This window comes from Ooceraea biroi, chromosome 8 (genome assembly GCF_003672135.1).
Source record: "Ooceraea biroi isolate clonal line C1 chromosome 8, Obir_v5.4, whole genome shotgun sequence".
Taxonomy (NCBI): Eukaryota; Metazoa; Arthropoda; class Insecta; order Hymenoptera; family Formicidae; genus Ooceraea; species Ooceraea biroi.
Window position 1 is genome coordinate 6,080,783 of NC_039513.1, and position 20,577 is coordinate 6,101,359.

The 20,577-nt window shown below is 43.0% G+C and overlaps 1 protein-coding gene across 11 annotated transcripts in view; it reads right to left on the reverse strand.

The window, feature by feature from the left end:
- Positions 1-20,577, reverse strand: part of LOC105287880 (growth factor receptor-bound protein 14) — a 244,544-nt gene that overhangs the window by 150,890 nt on the left and 73,077 nt on the right. For all 11 annotated transcript variants that reach the window (XM_026971766.1, XM_026971765.1, XM_026971776.1 and 8 more), the window contains 3 exons: positions 19,613-19,743; positions 18,269-18,349; positions 18,048-18,179 (listed from right to left, as the gene is read on the reverse strand). In XM_026971766.1, coding sequence (XP_026827567.1) covers positions 18,048-18,179; positions 18,269-18,349; positions 19,613-19,743 — 344 coding nt within the window. The remainder of the gene's footprint in view (positions 1-18,047; positions 18,180-18,268; positions 18,350-19,612; positions 19,744-20,577) is intronic.

Below are 20,577 nucleotides of genomic sequence, written 5' to 3' on the forward strand. Positions count from 1 at the left end.
TTCCCATGACAAACAAGGATTATCGCACACGTGTATGCGTTACGTGCAATTCTTTGATCACTACCATTAAACATCTTGAAGGTTTCACGCTGTAAATCAAGTGCGTTTTTAAGTAAATGCCATTGAAATCGATCGTAAAATAAAGTTACGATTTTCGCCTACATTCTCAAATTTTAAGCATGGAGAAACATCTCGATATCATCATTAGTTAACACATTCACTGCCATGAATGACAATCTCTGATGACGGACGTGTACGGTGTAATAAATGTTACTCGTGGATAATATTACACGCAATTATTTATATTTACAAAAAAATGACTGTTTTATTATAATAATTTAAAAAAACATAAAACCTGCATTTTTAAACGACATAATATATTTATTTATTGAAATTATGGAAATGATAATATATGATCATATTACGATGAATCTTGATAACTCAGTTGGCATGAACGGAAAGTCAGTTGCATTTCATTATTGTAACTGATTACGCAAGAGATATATTTATGTATTCTCACGTACCACGCGAGAGAATGCATGTGAAGAAAGAAAATCTTTTTCGAGATACGCAGAATGATTTACAGCAGTCCTCTCGTCTCTCGTTGTCGAACCGCTTCGTTTAACAGCGAATAGATCGCTTTGAGCGCTAAATTTCAGAGTGATGAGTTTCGAGCATGCAGTAAATTACGCGCGTACAAAGCGGCCCAAAAGTCCCGATCTTAATTCAAATAATAAAGCAATTTTGTACAAATTTAAACAGCACAACATTTATAATGTAGTAAATTCAACTGCGCGAGAGACAGAGACCATAATTCAATTCGATTCACTTAATCCAATCCGCGATTCAAGTTTTTATTATTAGTAGTTACAAAAATATTAATAAAAAATTTTGTAGAAAATGTCGAAGGGACCGAGGACGGATATCGGAGTTTTAGCATATCGCCGGTTGAAAAATTTCTATCTCCGTTCTGACGGGGAGGCTGATCGCTCGGCCCCGACACCACTCTCACCCCGTGGTTTAGCGTGGCAATTAAAATTTCAAATCAAGCATCGATGTATGCTAATACACAGGATCGATCATCCACGCGAGCACGCCAGCGTGTACCTTTACGCATAGGCGTGCGAGCAACCTCGGAGAACGGTATAATAAACGGTCGTGCCGTGCCGTCTCTCTTGCTCTTTCTCTCTTTCTCTCTCTCTCTCTCTCTCTCTCTCTCTGCGTTTGATCCACGCTATATGAATTAATGTGCTCTTATGCTAATCTCGCAATTATGGCTATGTGTGCCGGCCGCACGTTCTATGTACCCGCGCGCTCTCTCCCTCGTTTGCGCACGCGGTCATACATATTACGCGAGCGTTATCGTAAACGTAACGCAAACGTGAAGCACGAGAGCACGATCCAGCACTAGCCGCAGCGAAGTTTCAAACTTGGAACGCGTGTGTTCCGCTATGTTTAGCTACCTCAACCTATGTGCGTTTAGCAAGGAAAGTGTTTCATTAATAGCTTCATTAAAGAGTTGCATCGAGGAAAAAACGGTTAAACTAACAGAACCGGGCTACAAATATAACAAAATATATTGCAAACAGCTATGAATGACCAACTACGTTTGAGATTTTTCCTTTCTTTCGAGTCACATTTGCAGTTTCAAACCAGTATCGTGTCCACTGAAGCACGTTAGTCGATGCAGTCGTCGACTATTCGTAATCATTGAATCAACTAATAATTTTACACTAGTCGCATAGGACAGTCAATCGATTTAATATTTGCTTGAAAGAATGTTATTTCAAGCAAGAGTTCCGCTGACCTAATCGCCTTTTTCGTAACGTACTTATTCACGAATCATAGATCTTTCTTAGTAAATCGATTATTGAAATCCTATTGAACTGTTCGTCGACTTTCCGATGACCTATGAAAATTTCGCGACATCGGGGAAACGTGACAGCGCGGCGACTCTGACGGCAGCCATTTCCGAAGATACAGGCAGTAACTCCTTTTCGGAGACACGCGGGCGGTTCTTTTTAGGGTCGTTTTATCCGTCGTAAAAAGTTTCCCGCGGATATATCCCGCCATGTAATAAAAACTTGCTGCTTGACCGCGCCGGCTCCACTGACCTCCGCAGTTTTTCCAGACCGGCCACTAAACGCCGGGTCGGACATTCGGGAAATCGTAAGCAGGGAAAACGCTTCCCTAACGCAGAAACGTTGTTCGTGGGTGGGTCGACGATAAAAACTCGTTGCGTTTCTCAGGTTCCCCTGTTATTACGACTTTCGGAGAGGGAAGACAGGAAGCATCGCGACGACGATCGCAAATCTACCGAACGTCTACGATATATCAATCGTCCAAGTGAAACGCGATTACCGCGATAAACGCAACGTGCGTTACGTCCCTTTCGATCTATCAGATATTACGACGTCCCCGAAAGCCGGACTCTCTTTTGACAAAGTTTGCGGCGACTCATCTGGAATTTTTGCAAGACGTATATCGCGATCGTTTCCTGAAAAAGTTTCCGGAAAATAAGAGCCACGTGCGCTTCATATAGTTCGGCACACGTTTCGCGTTACCACGATTCCGTCAAATCTCATGCGACAGCACACCGGGTGTACCATTCATTATCGACGCTGCTACGAGAAACGGCGAGAACAAAAAACACCGAGACTTCGCCGTTTGCTCCCTTGCAACAGCACCAAGCTTTTTTCACGTGTCATCGAGAGTTGTCGCGACGCTTATGGTACAGTCGCTATTTACGAACGAACATCGGCAAGAACATTTGGCACGGACAAATCGAGGCGACGCACAGCTCAACAGATTTTCTTCGTCGCGGGCTTAGAAATACGCGCGGGGTGAAAGAGGAGGAGGAGGTGATGGAGACCTTCCTTCGCATCGCGTCTTCTTGCTCGCAACGAAGAGCGGATAAATGAATAGAAAAGCGCGATACACGAACGACAGGAGCAAAACGAGCGCGACACCGCACGAAACGAGAAAGCGCGGCTGCAGAAGAAGTTACTTGGAACGGTGTCAAGAAGTTGGGACTTGGCCGCGTATCGCTACGTCGAGGATTTTCGATACGGGGCCGTGCGGATCTCCCGGGGACTCATTCGCCACCCCCGAGAGGCCAGATCGCGACGGAAGAATAAACTTTGCCCTCGACGATATCGGGCGGCGTTAAGTCGCTCCTCGCGCCTTCCGCGTTTTTCGTCGGCGACAGAAACGTAGAGACCGGAAGCGCGACCATTTCTCCGTCGGGAAGTGTCACTTTCCTGTTTACACGGCGAGCGTGCCAGGCATCCGCTCCTTCGAGCGATCGCGAGGGAAATTTATCGGCCAGGAGCGCGAATCTTCGACAGCTGATATGTTGATCTATCATTCGAGCATAGAAAGTAACAATACACCAGAAGCATTTGAGAACGCAAACGAAGCATATATATGATAATCTTTCGAGTTCACTTATAAAACAAATTGAAATTTTGCCGTTATCTCTTGCGTTTTTTATATAAAAAGCTCCGTCTAAATTTTTGATTATTAAGCTTATCTATTACACGTTGCATGTGTCTCTTTTTATTACAGAAAAAAATTCTTTTATAAAAGTTACCGATCCTCTTTCCGATCGACCGGCGATGACGGCCGTTCTATCTCTGGCCGACGACGTAACCTCGTTAGTCGAGAACGACGCGAGTTCCGCATTTTTGAGAAAATCACCGTCGTAATTGGCCGACGCCGATAACGAGATTAGTCTCGGCCGCCTGTCGTCCTATACGTCGGTGTCCGGCGATTGTACAACGAAGACATCGATCGGCGCCGTCGACGCGCACATGTTTGCGCGTTGTCGCACGGCCTCGTTCCACGTTGGAAAATAAATAAATATTAATGTTACCGCCGAGTGTGCACGTTAACAAGGTAAACGCACCCCGTAATCAGTCGACAGAACCGGACGGTTAATTAACTCGCGCATAAATCGGCAGGTACCTAACGCATCGCTCGATCGATTGGGTGCGTGTAAAAACACCGCGTATTTTCGCAGGGCAGTATATTACCGAAGATTATTTTGCGGTGAAAACCCAGAATTTAAGTATTCGCCGGGAAGGTGGGGGACACGCGCTGCTTGAAAAGGTAGAAAACTCTAAGATTGATGGCAGCACGGCTCCGCTGGACGGCCGGGTCTCGCAGGGTAAAACGCGAAGATACTCTTTGAAAATCAATGGCGCCGAGTGTCGCGAAAAAACAACCAAGAAATCGGCGGAGTGTCTTGGAGGCGGTCGCTAAGAAGTGACTCGGCGAAACCGAGGCTTCGTTCCATCACAGTCACCGAAGTCACCCTCGGGGGAGGAAGGAAAGGAGGAGAGAGAGAGAGAAGGGGGACTGTTTTTTTTCCTCCAAGGAAGCATCGACTTTCAGCGCGAGCGCATATATCATATCTTACCCACTTTTCGTGACTTGGATCGAAGCTTCTTTCGCGTTACTTTTGGTGCAGTAATTTTCAGTGAAAAATTGTACGAGATAGAAAAAGATTAGCGCAAACAGGGAACTTGGTAGAAATGTCGTCGAATGTGTTTGTCACTGAGAGTGATTTAATACGAAAAACCTTGCCACCAGAAAATAAATTCAATCAATATAGCACGAAACTACTTCATCACGTGCATTTTTGCGTTTATGATATAACTCAACTGTAATTTAAAAACATGAAAAATAGACAACGGTATCTCACGAGGTACTGGTTTTAATATAGCTTTGATGTTTCAAGGAATTTTGGCACATTTAATGAGAGACGATTAAAGCGGCACGCATCGTGTCTCTCGCTTGTGCCGTTAACTTAGACCTAAAATTCCTGCAAAATTAGCGAAATCACTATTGCGCTGGAGCACGCAACGCACTTCCGAGCGCGAGAATATGAGAGATTGTATTCCGAGCAGATGCGTCGTAATTTGTTGAGAGTATGGAGAACACGTAGCTCGCGAGAGCGAGTCGGAAATGGGGAGAATGCCTGGGGCTAATTAACTGTATAATTAATCGAGCGAACGAACGAGCACTCGGGCGTAAGTAGCTCTAGGCTGTCAGACGCAGAAGAGCCGTCTGACCGATGTCTCCCTGTCGGCTTCCTCATCCTGCCGCACCTTGCTTTGAGCCTTTGCCGCGAATCTCATGAATCGAGAACTTCTCGAAACAATCGCGTAGACTCGCAAATCAGGGGCCTCGAGTATTTTCTCGTCGCGTTGCGTAACAATTCAACGCAACGTTTATGTTTATTACATTACTATCTTGAAACTTTGTCAGTAAAAAGCAGAAATACCATACATATTGTTAAATTATTTAACACTACAGTGTTATTCTACACTGTAAATGATAGAATGATAAGAAATCTAGAGATTTTAGTAAACTAAACATTATTCTTAATTTTATAATGGCATGAATGCGTCTGTTTAATTAATCCTACAGGAAAGAATTTTTTTCCACTTTTACGTAGATTTGAAAGAAATAAATTCCAAGTGATGCTCAGAAATCAATCTCTCCAGTTCCAGCTGGTGTGACTGTATCGAGTGCATCAGGGATTGCTCCGAAGGGAGAGAGAGGTATCGAAAAAGCAATAGAGACAGAAAGGGAAAGGAGGGAGGGCAAAATGGAAAAGTAATAAATGGATATGCAAATTGGAAAAAGAGCTCCGATTACACGGGGTGCATTACTAGATAGATTATTCGGCTTTTCAAAGAGAAACTGTGCGCGTGGAACGAATAACAGTGAGAATGCCGAGCTGGAGGAGAAAACGGAAGAAGCAGTCTGTAGACGAAAGGTAGAGGAGAGGAGAGGAGATATATACGAGCGCACGCCACTAACGAAGAGAACGGCGGATGCTGCTGCCGGGCTAAGCCGATTTCGCGTATCTCTTGCAATTTGCAAATGAGCGACGAAACCGGATAACCCATCTCTAACTTGGACCAATTTTCAAATGCCATTCCCGTGCCTCCGCGGAGTACGCCCCCGGGTGCCGCCTGGCATACGGGGGAGCGATCGATACCGCACACGTACATATATATTCCAAATAGCAACGATCCAGCGCGTTTCAAGAGCGATCCTGAATAGGCGCGATAGAGTCACCGCAAAAGCAGAAGCATGAAACCAGAAACCAAGGATTAAAGCTGCAAGAATCGCGGCAGAGATACTAGTGGTGACTGCCAGACTAGTCTCGGAACTATAATTGCGATCGTTTGGAAAGGTACCATCTTATCCCGAGAGAGACGTCGTGAAATAATCTCGTAACTAGTAGCGAAAGGCATAGGTCAAAAGTGTCAAGCGCATTGAAAGTCTTCCTCTGCCTCTCGCGTGTCCTCGCGTGTCCTGCTTGGGAATTTCTCGACAGTTCGTCCAGTCGACTTTCACCACGGTTATTTCGCGAGCGATAATAGCAAGATAACCGAAAGAAGCCGGATTGTTAACCTTTCCTCGAGGGAAAAGCGGTGGGCAGCTGCTGAGAGCGGACCGAGTCGCGCGAGCGACACGTGAGGTAGCAACGTGTCGGTATTATTCTCACGTCGGGCGTATTGCTTATTGTGCGTGCAGCGTGGCGGATCGTCGTGGCATCGCGAATGCGTGTGCGTACTCCGCTGTCAGCTGCCGCTCACAATAGAGACGCTCCGCCAAAAACGAAGACCTATTGTTGGCCTCTAATTGGCGAGCGCAATCCACGACAATACCCGGCTTTCTCCTCCACCTCCCCTGTCTTCCTCCTGTTCCACCCTTCCTCGCTCTACCCTCGATCGATCGTTGAATCGATAAGCGCGTTCATGTCTGTTCATTACGCGTTTAGTTATTTATTTATCTATTCCACTCATCAATCGCACTGCCAATAATAGAGAAAATTAAACGTGACACAGCAATCAGATTACAACGCTGTCACCAGATTAATTAATCTAATTAGCCTAATATGCGGAATGTTCCAGAACTGCCGCGTCACATTTCACCTATAGAATGATGATTGAGAGATATGAAATTACCTTGATTGATATAAAATCGATTTATCGTTAATAAAAATGCATTAACAAAGAAATGCTTTGTATTTTACTGTATATATCACGCAAATATCCTTTTATCTGCACGCGAAACAATTTTTTAATAATAGAAAAAGTTAAACCCGATATTTCCATTAAGGAATTTTTAAATTAATTAAAAATTCCGAGAATGCAAAATAATTCGATGAGCCGCACTCCTCATAACGTAAGATAAACAAGTAAAAATGCAGACCAAAAAAAGAAAAAACAGGAATAAAAAACAAAATAATCAGAATAGAATAATCAGAACACCATATTTTTTCTGCTATTTATAGATACCACGAATTATTAAATCGTCACTAGCTCTAAAATGAGTTATAAAAATATATGCGCAGAGTGACTATCGATCTCGCGTAAGTTAGCAGCGACTATTAATCTACTGTCGATGGATAAAATAAATTTTCGGTAGCTACGGTTGCCGCAAATCAAACCGCCCACACGCTACCAAGCGCAGAAACTGACCGAGAAACTCGTCGATGGATTTTCATCGATGACGTAAATTCACCCCGAAGTGTTATTAGTACGGTAGAACGTATCTATAATCGATGGTTTCGTTTTTCGAACGTTGGCGTATCAGGAAAGAAAACATGTTAAAAGGGAGTTGCCTGAGCATTGAAACGTGAAAAAAATCGTTGCCGCACCCTTTCGAGAGTCAAATTCGATGTGAGCGTGTAACAGACCGACATGCACTCGCGTGCGCAAGTTGAACACACACGCGATCGACCACAAATTTCATCGTAATTCCGCGTGTCCGCGAAACCAACGATAATTATCAACGAAGCCGCCGTAAATTACCTCTCGACGATGACGGTAGCGCGACGGTTTATTGCTAATATTTTCCCGGATGAGAGACGAGCGCGACAGACTAATAGGCACTTTCGCGTCGACGGCCATGCTATCGGGAGTAATTGAAAAAGGAAGAAACAGGGAAGAGGAAGAGAGGAAATAAATAAGCGTTTTTCGTTGTAAAAAAGGGATCAGCGATGCCTTCACCGTACGCGTGCAGTCGCGTTACAACGGTGAACCAAATTGCCACGTGGAGAGATTTTTTTCTCGCACAAGTCCCTCAACGAGAATGAGCGTCGTCACTGACTGAACGGTACCCGCGAGAATTCCGTGTCTTTCATACAAATGGAAACCAGTTCGTCTGTGTGGCATAACGAGATTACGAAAGTTTCGTTAGAAATTTCCATAAACGGATTACTCTGTTAAATGTCGCGTCGAAACTTGAGGGAAAAAAATTGAGGATTGAAATAATCGATTTTCGGTTTGTTCATACATTGAGAACCATATTTAAGCATCAAAGTCTGATATCATATTCATTCAACGCTAAATGTATAGTATACAAAATCACAGTGATTACAAGAGGCGAGGGACAATTTTGTAATTATAATAAAATATTATGATAATTATATTCACATGAGCAATAATAAATTTCTATTTCTCAGTTATTTTCAGCTTTTGACAATTATAGATCTCAACGGCTTGATTATATAATATATCATTACTACGACGGATTGATTAAAGCTACGAGGAACTCACACCAATCCCTTAACCGTGTGACACACGGCCATAAATCGATACCTCTCCGCGAATCTGGTAATAGTCCTTGTCAATAGTTTGCAGCAACTTCACCGCTAGTAAGAAGGGGACAATTACGTTAGCTGAATTTGTCAACTAGTTCTCGCAACATGTTCTTTACCGCCAGCCATTCAGAGAAACCGGTCCAGCGTCGAATCCGTCGACACAAACGGACCTCGAACATCCGCGCGCGCGGCTTGGGATCCTTTCAGCGATGACACGTAAAGGGTCGTTGTACCGAGTAGTGACTTCGCGCTGCGAATAGCGGTACTGACAGCTGACGCGTGCTCGTCGCGTGCTGCAGACAATAAATGCAGCTGTATTTCTCCGAGTGTTATGCCATTGTCGTTATTACCCACGCGCGCGATACAAGAAAGCGTTATCGATGTGCGACTAACGAGTCCACGTAACGATGTGAAAGAAACTCCCTTTTGGTTAAATGGAGTACTGGTATAATATTGTGACAGAAGTTTTGACAGATTTAACTGCAGAACTGCACCCATAATTTATTGGATATGTTTCTTTGAAATAATTTTTAAAAGAGCTCTCACAAATTAAAAACTTGCTCCATCTTCTTAATGAGTCTTTTCATTGCAATCTATAAATTTGAAGTGCCATTGCTTTTGGCGTGCGCTCTGTTTATACATTGTATATTGGAGCGTCCAAAATTATAATAATTTGTACAATCTTTATAATCGATCTTTTACATGTTTATGATCACGCGCATACTTGTGCGCAAAGAAAGCTTTTGGGAGGCATCTTTGATTCTATTGATTCTAGCAAATTTGAATGCGCGATTTGTGTTCCGCGTATGTCGAACTACATAAAATGGAGGGAGAAAGAAATAAGAGGAAGATTGAGTAGATAAGAAAAACCTAGCGTTCTCGGTCTTTCCTTCCCCATGCTTTTCTCCCGTCCGTCGCGAAGAGAGCCGTAGACTTCTCAGGGACTAATAGTGCACGAAGGGTCGTCCAGGAAAGCATTACGAGAAAAAGAGCGCCATTAAAGGCAAGTTTAGGGGAACGAAACGACTTTAAGTGCACGCTTAACCGTACCTGCGGCAGTTGTTAAGTCAGTGGTTAAACCTTTTCATCTGCGTGAAAAGGTAGAAAGAACGATAATAATGATGATAATGAACGAGATATAAGAAAAAAATAGGAGATTTATGCTTACCGATCTTTCTTGAATTTCGTCAATCTATAGCACGATTTCATTTCTTTCGATGTGTATGTGGTACAAACAAGGTATAAATCTAGTGTAAACGATTTTTTTTGACGAGTTGCTCATTTTTAAAGTTGGGCGCTAGGTTCACACCAGTTCACTTCGTCCACTCAAAAAATATACCTGTGCACAAGCTTATCGTGTTTCACGAGGAATTTAACCCGCTTTTTTATTCTTAGCATGGACACGTGCGCGTATGAACTGCAATGGAATTTATTCTTTATAATACGGCGAACTATGCGATAAAACATCGGCGACAATGATGCTCCTCTAACTCTCAGAGCACGGTACTCATTTTTCAAAGGCAACCATCGTCGTTACTCGATCCAGTGTATAGCACGTATAACGATTTACCTGATCCACCCAGCAGAAGATATTTTATTGCTCCGAGTATCGTAAGATGAATGGGATCGCACTGACAAGACTTGCTTGCTAAACAAAACTTAGTAGATACCTTAACAACATAATTTTGTTATCCCCCTTGAATCGCTTACAAGACAGAACATCAACTTTAAATTAATCATCAAATATGCTATTAAATTGTCTAAATTCTCTTCTTTCAGTATCCTATATTTGTACGTATATTTTCTGTTAATTTTACATCATCTACTCTTTCAATCTTCTAAAAAAGAATCAAGAGATAGTGTTAATATAATTCAAAATATAAGTGATATTTTATTTTACGTTACTACTGATGAACGTCAGAATAAGAAATTTTGTTCATTACACAATTTCTATGTTGTGACGTAACGTTACGTTATTGCGTTGATACAGTATAATTCCCGCGTTCGCGTATCATTTCCTTATGTCGTTGGTGGAGATGCTTCGGAGAGCTTTCTTTCTCTCTCTCTCTCTCTCTTGAGTCGAGCCTCGTTAAGTGCCTCGATAACTTCACCGCGCGAGAACAAGCGAGCCCATGATTGAGCGCGGCGAGGAAGAACCAGTTTACTGACACGAGCTATCCACCTCGATTTCCATTCATCGACCAGAAGGAAAGAAAACAAGAGAGAGAGAGATGATCGGTCTTGGTTACGGGCAACGGAAGGTCCGCCCTCGTTGCCGCGGTTAATCTAACGCGTCCAGACGATGGCCGTTAGTCGACGTAATCCATCAAGCGGCCCGCTCTTCCGGAAGAGGAGCCACGGCCAGGTCGCCGGCGGGATGGACCTCTCTCTGCGCTTCAGCGACGAGAGCTCTTTCGCCGGCTTTCCACCAGCTTTTTCGGTCAGTGGATGGTTCCATCGTTAATTGCGAGGAAGGGTGAAGCTGGAGCGAGAATCACTCGCGTGGCGCCCGACAACAACGAGCATAAACGACTCCATAACGATCGTGTACTTTTTGTTTTGCTATGATTGGAATGGTCCAAAAGAGTACAGCTTGCAATTTTGACAAAGAGGACCGAAGAATCAATTACTGTCAAATGTAGCGCGCAGGATCGAAACATTAGTAGTAAATAGCTAAAGAATTTGAGTATTATATGATTAGCGTAATATTTAATTGCCACTAGAGCATTTGTCAAAATCGAATTTTTGATACCTTTCTATCTCAGGAAGAAATCATATATCAGATAATTTTTTGATGGACATATACAACAGGTATATCCTGAAAAATAATATCCACTTATCTCGAGTTACAGAAACAAAAATGGAAATAGAGTGAAGAGTATTCGCACCACCACGCCCCAGGTTCTCGCGAAAAGGATTCTCGATGTAGGAACCTGTGTTTAATTATTGAATCGTTCTTTTTGCGGGAACGAGACTAACGCGAGCTCGCGTATCGCGCTTCACCCACGGATCATCAGTCACGGTTGTTTGCTGCGGGAAACCGTCAGTCAGCCCCTTTTTTCCCATGCCGCCGCCGTAGACGTCTCTCCACCCTCGGCTTTCCACTTTGGAGAATCGTCTCTTTTCTCAACTCTCGCAAACGGGGGGCGGTTCTAGGTAAAAAGCTCCTTTCGCGCGAGGCAACTGCGACATCGCGACGTCGCTTCGTTCTCGGCGACGGCGTCGTCGTCGTCGATAATAAATGCAGAGCGATCGCTAGCGCGTCTAACAGCTAACGACCGGAGTTCCAGCCCTTCTATGTAAATCAGCCGTCGTTATCTTTCGTAACGGCGCCGTATCTATTCCGCTAACGTTCCCGTGAGATACAAGATACCTACCGCCGCGCTCGCTTACTCGAAACTTCGATTACGACGGAAGCTGCGGAAAACTTCGTGAATGGGCCGAGTGGCCCGAAGTTACGGCCCAGGGTCCCAGGAATCGGATGAGACGATAAACAGAACAATGGAGGTCTCCGGGTTCCCTGACAGGACACTGATCTTACACGGCGCGCAACTGGAGACAAAGTGTGCACCAAGTATCTCCCGGCCTCGCCCAGCCCGCACAATGTACCCCCCGACTAGCGTAGATGATTTACCCGATACCGTTATGGCGAATTACACTTGAGTACGTCTATAACGGCGCGTCCAACTGCACAGGCATGTAACGCCTAATAACATAACGTTCGACGAAAAAAGGTAAAACTGGAAAATAAAAATCGAGACCCGGGCAAGCAAGGAATACGCATGGCAAGAGTGAAGATAAACGGAAATCAACGGTAATAAAAATAACGCGTGACATCCGTACATCTGACATCAAAAATTCGCACCAAGCGACGGACACGGGCAGCAGTAACGCTACAATGTACGCACTGTAATTTATTTCTTGCGAAACGGGTTCTTTATGACCACCTGGGGATACGGTAAGAGCAGTAACTCAAGCGGTGATCAGCTTTCTTCACGAAACGTAGCTAACGCGTAAGTATACTGAGCAGGAACAATCGCGATCGTTAACGTTGCGCCGATAAAAGGCGACTCGGTAGTCAGCACCCTTCCTTGCAATGCACGAATATCGTCGTAAAATCAATAGGCCATTACGCAATTAATTACGCGTGCGTATACGTATCGATACGCGTGCCGCGTTTGCCTCGAATTCAATCCGCCTCGCGCCATTATCGGCTAATCGGGATTATCTATCGGCGCGTTCCCAGCGTGCGTTCGTGCGCGGATGACATTACGTGTAAATCGAGATTGACAGCGTCAAGGCTTGCTCCGTAACGTCGAACGAGCTGGTGGCGGCGAGCGAACGCCCCGAGGATTAGCTATCGCGTTACATAATCTCATTGTCTACTGTGAACGTCATTGCACGAGACTCGATTGCCCGATGAAAAAAGAGAGGATTGTAAAGAGTGAATAACGAAACAACCACGTACTGCTGCGCCAAGTCAACTGAGAAATAAATGAAATTTCGCTATTTTTCACGAGCGTGAGAATGTTTGAATACGTGAAATACATAGAAAAATTATTATTTCTGTATCACTCTCCTGTTCTCCCTGTCTGTCTGTCTGTCTGTCTGTTTTTTAATCTAATATTTCGTCAAACAAACATCCGTTAACATCAGCAATATCGAAAAAATTGCATGGCGTTTGCGATATATTTCAAGGGATTTCCGCGGCCTGCAGTTTCTTTCGAAACTTTACGGCGCACTATGAATCACGTGTTAATGCAATTACCGTAATTACGATAAATTCGCAGAGGGAAGTAAGGACAAATTGGAAGAGTGGACTATCGTGATCGTAAAGTTTCCTCTCTCGTTTTTTCCTCTCTCACTACCCCCTCGCATTTTACTTTTCCGTTTGTCGATTCGCATGCGAGACACTTCTCACGGCAGTCGCGCGGCAATAATGTTAAGTAACGAAACTCGTTTAGTTCGCCGATAGCCAGCGCGAAAGAATATTTATATTTCTACGGGGAGAAGTGGTACGCGCATGCAACTATCCTCCCGGATCGTCCTCGCTTCGAGCCGAGTTTTTTACCAATAAAATTGATCGTACGTAGCGGACGGAGAATTATCCTGCCGTCGCGGGTACGTTTTCGCGATAACGGGGCCACGCCTGCTGCTGCGAGGGAGGAAATGAAAAAGGGGGCTAGCGGGGATGAGATCGGGCAAGAAGAGTAGCGGGGCTGTCCGTGGGGATAAAGCCAGGGGGTGTGAACGCAACGGGTTGGCGAATCCTGGAAGTTGCTTGGCAGTAAAAAGCGCTAGACACTGTCGCGACTTTCAATAAATCGAACATAAATGTCCACATTTCCCTCTTAAAAAAAGCAATTCAGTGGCTAATCCCATGCATTTAATATGCATTTAGATTCTATATTAACATGTTCGGCTACCGCCGTGTGATTGGAAAACCGTCATTCATAAATTACTATTACTTTTTTATTTTTGACATTGATAAAATAGACTTTTCTTGTCTTTATAGAAATGAAACAAGAAAGAAATCGCTATCACATATGTGCAATATGGTCATTCACATTTAATCACGTTACATATACGACGCGTGACAGCATATAGTATCAAAAGCAATTTTTTTTAGGAATTTGATACTCATATGCGAGCTAGAATGCTTTAACTCCTCATTCAGACACACGCAACTCATTACTTACATGGCATACGTAATACAATTCTAAATAATATCTCATAGTGTATTTGCGTAACGGGCAATGCACTGAAGCATTGAACAAAGCACAAACTCCAAATCAATGTTTCCAAAGTTACAAGACTACAAGTTCAGTCAGACCAAGTTTATCCAAGTACACCGTTATGCACTAAATGTGCATATTATATGCAACACTGTTCCGTTGATGCATTTCTGTTCGCAAACGATAAGCAAATTCGCCACAGCAAACGACCATCGTAAAAGATAGTCCAACATTAAGGCTTCGGTAATGTTTTCTAATGACACGCATCCTCCTGAGAAGCATCCTGAACGCGTGTAGGCTAGATATTAAGAGGAAACGGATGTACATCGTGTCCGGGAAAATCCTAACCGGCTCGGGATAAGACCGCCGGCTGGCGTTGCGGTAAGAGTTCATAAATTATTCGCCAGCAGGACCGAAATAGCGGTGCGAACGCTAAGGTTAGCGAGAATTATTCACAGCGCTCCTAAATCCATATTATTTAGCATCGGTACCCCTGGCTTCCGGCTCGCATTCGTCTCGCAATTGTCGCGCGTTTCTCTCCATTACCTCGTCTGCATCTTTCACGCGTACGCAAAAGAGCCACGCGTCCGACGCATTTGCTCGCGCAAATTACACAAAATTCGCAACGTGTATCCCTCGCGAGACACGTATGATTTATAATCCAGCTTGAAATATCCATCTGCTGTGTCGTGATCTAAGAGTCACTGATCGCATAATTATTCTCTACATTTCGATTTAGATTTTTAAGAAAGACTACGTAAAGAACGAATAAACGAGTACCGTAACGACCGAATAACGAATGCGTACCGTACGATCGTCGACGGCTCTACGTCTCGACAATGTTAAAAGTAACGAACGAGATAATTATTTCGGGAACAATGGAATTCCGCGCGATGTGGTGCAATTTGCGATTACAATAGAACGCGCGCATGGAATATCCATACAATACCCGATATACTCCGACTGCGAGTGGCTAACGTTAAGTACGCGGACCGAAAAGGCATCATTGCTTGTATCCTTGAGTCTTTTCCGCCGATTTCTTCAATGACAATGATGCTTATATCCTGGCGAAGAAATCGACGGAAGAGACTCTTTCCACAAAAGTGCAAGAACAACTCATACCGAATCGATACGCGGGATAAACAGAGATGGAAAAATGAGTGACGGTAATTGCGAGCGTATCACGAAGCATTTCGCCTTCGCGTTTTGGTCGAGAGACGGGATATTGCCGAGAAACTTTTCAAACGAGCGTAATTAATCCTTATTCGGACAAGCCGAGGTAGCCAAACTTTCTGTAAAATTTCATCTCACTACAGGAAATAAACTTCTAAACTTTGCGAGAGAAAGGAATTGCGTCGCTAGAGGGGTAAAACAGTATCGGAATACGTCATACTGAGAGGAAGAAGCGCGATAAGAATCCATATCTATGAAGAAAATCCGATTTGCAAGAAACTGTGAAACTTGCCGAGTCATGCACGATGATCGATAAGCACAAATTACGATACGCGGATAGTTGTGTAAGGAGCGTACCGTGATTACCTGTAATTCCGACGTCGCGTAAGTTTCAGCTTTTTCTCCAAATCGTACCTATCATATAATATAATGATAACGTGCTCGTAATAAATACTTTCCCAAGGTGTCGGAGCGAAGCGGTAACAATGTCGGCTCGCCGAGGCTTTTTACGGGACGATGACTTTCGTGCGACGAGATATTACATGCTGATATACTGGTATCACTGAAAGCGGTGGAGCTTGAAATAATTAAATCATGTTCTTACGCGCCAACACTGGGCGCGAAGCCAATCAACTTGCGTGTGTTTCAAAGCCGGTTCTCGACGCGGCACGGGAGACAAAAGCGTCACATTCTCGCGTGTTTCGTGAAAGGCTGCTCTTTACCAGTAATTACAATACCGATGATTAATTTGGTAACTTCTACAGGAAACTCGCTACATAGGAGAAGAGCTCTTAGAAAAGAATGATAAATCAGATACGTATCAATACTTTAATAGTAGGCAAATTTTGATTTATCCCGATCTGTATTAGATCATGTCATGAGTGTGAATTTTACAGTGAAACAAAAATGTTAGCAAAAATGGAAAAGCGAACATTGATGTACGCAAATAATAGGAAAATATTCAGCGATAACGTTCCACGAGTGCAATCAGACGATACATGCGTTCGCGCGATTATTCGCTGCGCTATCGTTATTTAACCAGATGTATCACCGGCCGTAAAACGATCCCGCGATCGTAAACTAGTCGATATTTTATGCGCGCGTGACAAATGGATCTTTTTTTTCCTATAGATTACGCGCATCGCGCTGCGATATTCAAATAATCGTTCGCTTCGCCGATGCGATTCTAGCTTTAATGCACGGCGATTAATGATGCGCGACTCGGAAGCACGTTTGCGAAACAGTCGTTCGGCGCGTCAGTTTTATTAACGATCTACACCGATAGCCACTGGTTGTACGAGCAAAATCGATAATCGAATACAATTAATTCTACAATGAGCGATACCGCGCTCATGGATGTAAAACGCCTAAATTCGTTATCGCCGTACATTAATTAGCCGGCAGTTATCTCGGAAATGATTACACCTCGCGTATCGAACATCAGAAGAGCCACGAAGGTGTTTGCTGGCGCATCGCCCGATGGTAATTATGCAAATGAATCGACGATCACTAGGCCAGATGAGCTTGCCTCAAATCGAAATACATTATGGGACAATTTTGCGACACGCGACGATCAAACGAAAGATGCAGCCTTGCAGTCGAGTTGTACCCAGTTTCCTCCATTCCGGATTATTATCTCGTCGCATCACGAATAAAATAAACGGACCGAATCAAATAAACGTCGATGTTAAACTGTCACAGAAATTTACTGCTCAACTTTCGTGCCGCGTTTATACGCAAAGTTTTCAGCGATAAAGTCTTCTTTTACCATGCTCGTAAAAATATCGCATTTTTTTTCTTTCGCGTTGCGTTCTTGCCGCGAAAGCGTCCGCGGCTGCTACATGTTAATGCTGTTTAATGACTGACTAATAAATTACGGACGGTATCGTGACTCATCCATAACGGATGACCTGCGCAGTCCTTGGGAAAAGTGTCAGCACCTGCGGGAACGCACGCGCCGATGTACATGTAGAGCTTGACGAACGCGTTTATCGTCTAGGAATCGCTTACTCGGATTTTGAAGAACGTTTCACTGACGATGAGTCAGTAAGAACTCGATCTCTTTTGCGAGTTTGCATTTTCTACCACGATCGTATAAAGATAGTCGGGTATAAAAGAAGAGAAACTTGCCGTCACTTCATCTTAATGTATTAATCATCGCGAGTCGAGCGTGTGTTCGTTAACCAACACCGAGAATCAGTACTTTCTTATGTAATAACGTTTTCTTGTGTTCCATAGCTCGTAGCCGCAAAATATCGGATAATGCAGACGTTTAAATTGAGAGGCCAGTAATAGGCTGCCGAGTAACTCTTTTGCGACGATGAAACGTTTAAACTTCTATTTTTAATTTCTATTCAAACTCGTGATTTTCGCATAAAGAAACGCAAAAATACAAATTATCGATACATGCACACACTGAGCATCTTGATTTAAAGTCGCACGCAAAAATTGAGTCAAAATTTTGGAATATTTCAAGGCAAATTATTTTCACGAAGGGAAAAAAACACACTTACCTTTTTCGTCGTGTACAAAGTCTGTCCTTGAAGCAGCATATACATCTTCCTCCAGCCATTCGAGGTCGTATGTCGCATCCACACCGAGCTGAATACTTGCGGGCACTCGCCATCCTCCCGTGACAGATAATTCTGTAATTCGAGCGACACGGATTTCCCGTTTCAATCAACGCCGTCTTCGATCGTAGCAATCACATCGGCTGGAAATTGCATGCACTCACCCTTAGCGCGCTCTCAGCTTCGGTGAATGTGCCCCTGTCCTCCCCGCTGGGAAACGCGACCATTTCGCTCGGGAAAAATTGCTGAAAAAGATTAGAATGATCGCTTATAATACCGTCACCTTTATCCTAAAAAACGCGAATTCTCAAAAATATTTTCAAAATTACGCAAAGAAAAACTTAGTAAACCAGATCTTCAAAAAACAGAATATCTCACATTCAAAAATTATGATACAGAATAGTGCGAAATAAAAAAATCTATAAAACTCTTTCAAAACATCTCAGTTATTAAAACATAGGACTTCTTCAATCTTTTTAAAGGAAAATAGAAATGTCTCAAGATTTCCCCTTTTCTTGAAGAGCTGAATGTCGATTACGGCGTTGAATCTCCGAAGTTTCTGTGCTCGTTATCCTTTAATTGGCCAATCATCGACGAGAAGAGAGGCCAAGTTACAAGATTTATGAACCGATAGTTGACTGGCTCTCAAATTGCTAATTAGTATCAATTTCGCCATATTAATTAGGGAGTCTAACTAGCTCCGATAAGCAGGTGGCATCTTCAAATATCGTGTAATATTTTTGTCTAATGCGTTTTTAACAATGATTAACGAAACTTGCAACATTTACAACATTTGCAAGAACTTTTAGTTTGTCAACATTCATATCTCCGTTTATTATTAACCGCGTATCGCGAGGCATTGAATTGAAAACGGAGCTACACGACTGATCCTGCAAAATCCCAGGACACGGATGTCCAATCAATACTGCCGAACCCTCGAGACTTCATCACCGCTCCTGACTTCACGAAGACTATCTCTCGCACCATCTTCAAGCCCGCCCGAGCTCTCCGTCGTATAGAAGCACAAGAGAAGCTACTCGAATCGCCGGTAAATGAGAGACCTAACGCGGGTCGAATATTCGCATGGCAACTACGTTCACGTGGATACCGACGAAGTACTTGCTTAATAAAGCCGACTTTGGATAAATGTTGCGACTATCAAGTGAGTTCAAAAATAATCAATAAAGATTGACATCATCGATCGTTCTCAATCGCTTAACATGAATTTATGAACGTTTAATTATTGCGAAATATTAATTTTGTAGTTTATAATTATTTTACTGATAGTCGCTGATGGTACTTCGTCAGTGTTCAGGATAGCAGCCTGGCCGGTAAAACGTCAGTCGGTAAATTACCGCATACGGATTGAGTATGCCACTATTTACATCTTCGATAAAAAAATATCGAGAAAAGCGAGAATTTGAACAAATTTTTAAATTTTTTCATGATAAAAGTAGTTAAATTCTTTTTGGCAAAATAGTAAAATCATATCTAATCTTTTCACTTACCTTGGGATTAACAAACAATTCGTATTTCAAAAAATCTTCACTAAAATAAAACTTCCTTTCGTAGCGTGATGCGAACATCTCTAATTCCCTATGAACGGCTAGAATGTCTTCATGATCTTCTAATGTACGTTCTGAAACAGAACAATTTAACTGTACTGCGATTAATACTATCAATATAGTAATGTCTATAGCTATAAAAAAATTAATATAATAAAACACCTAAACTTATAACAATACAAAAAGTAGTACTTTGTATACGCTCGTCATATCTAATGTATCTAATGATAATGATAAATAATGTGGTAAATAACAAATCCACGTTTTTAATGTTTTCGAGAAATGCGAGAAAGAAAACCTTCTCTATCGCAAAATTAATTTTAATAGTGCAACACGATTCGTTTTACATGAAATTTTTATAAGACCAATTTTTCAATCCGCAAATCCTATAGGTCGTCTCGTCATGTAATCGAGTCTGGCGACCGATTTCATGGAAAATGCATTAGATGAAAATAGCGCGACATTTGGCCTGAAGCTCTAAACAAACATTCCATATTCGAAGACATGCTCGTGAGTCTCGAGTCTCTGACCTGCACCAAACTCCTGGAGGTTCGCTCGCTATTGATTCTCAGCTGCATTATAGAGCCTTACCGTCTTTACGATCCCTCCTGTCTCCCCTCATCGCACGTTATTTCCGATCTCGTCCCGAGGCAATGCCATCGTAAGAAAATTTAGACAGCTAAAAATTTTCCGGCACGGACTTTAAGACTTCTCACTGTATTATTTTTTCAGTGGTACGTATCTCAAATCTTCATCATTTCATCCATTTTCTCTCTCTTTCTCTCTTGCACCGCTATTTTTCTAAATAGTTTATTGTGTAGAAAATCCGCATAAATCCCATTCGCCGAGTTTCGAAATAGTTTTTAACAGTATCACGAAGAATAATCGTAAAACACTCGAAAAATATA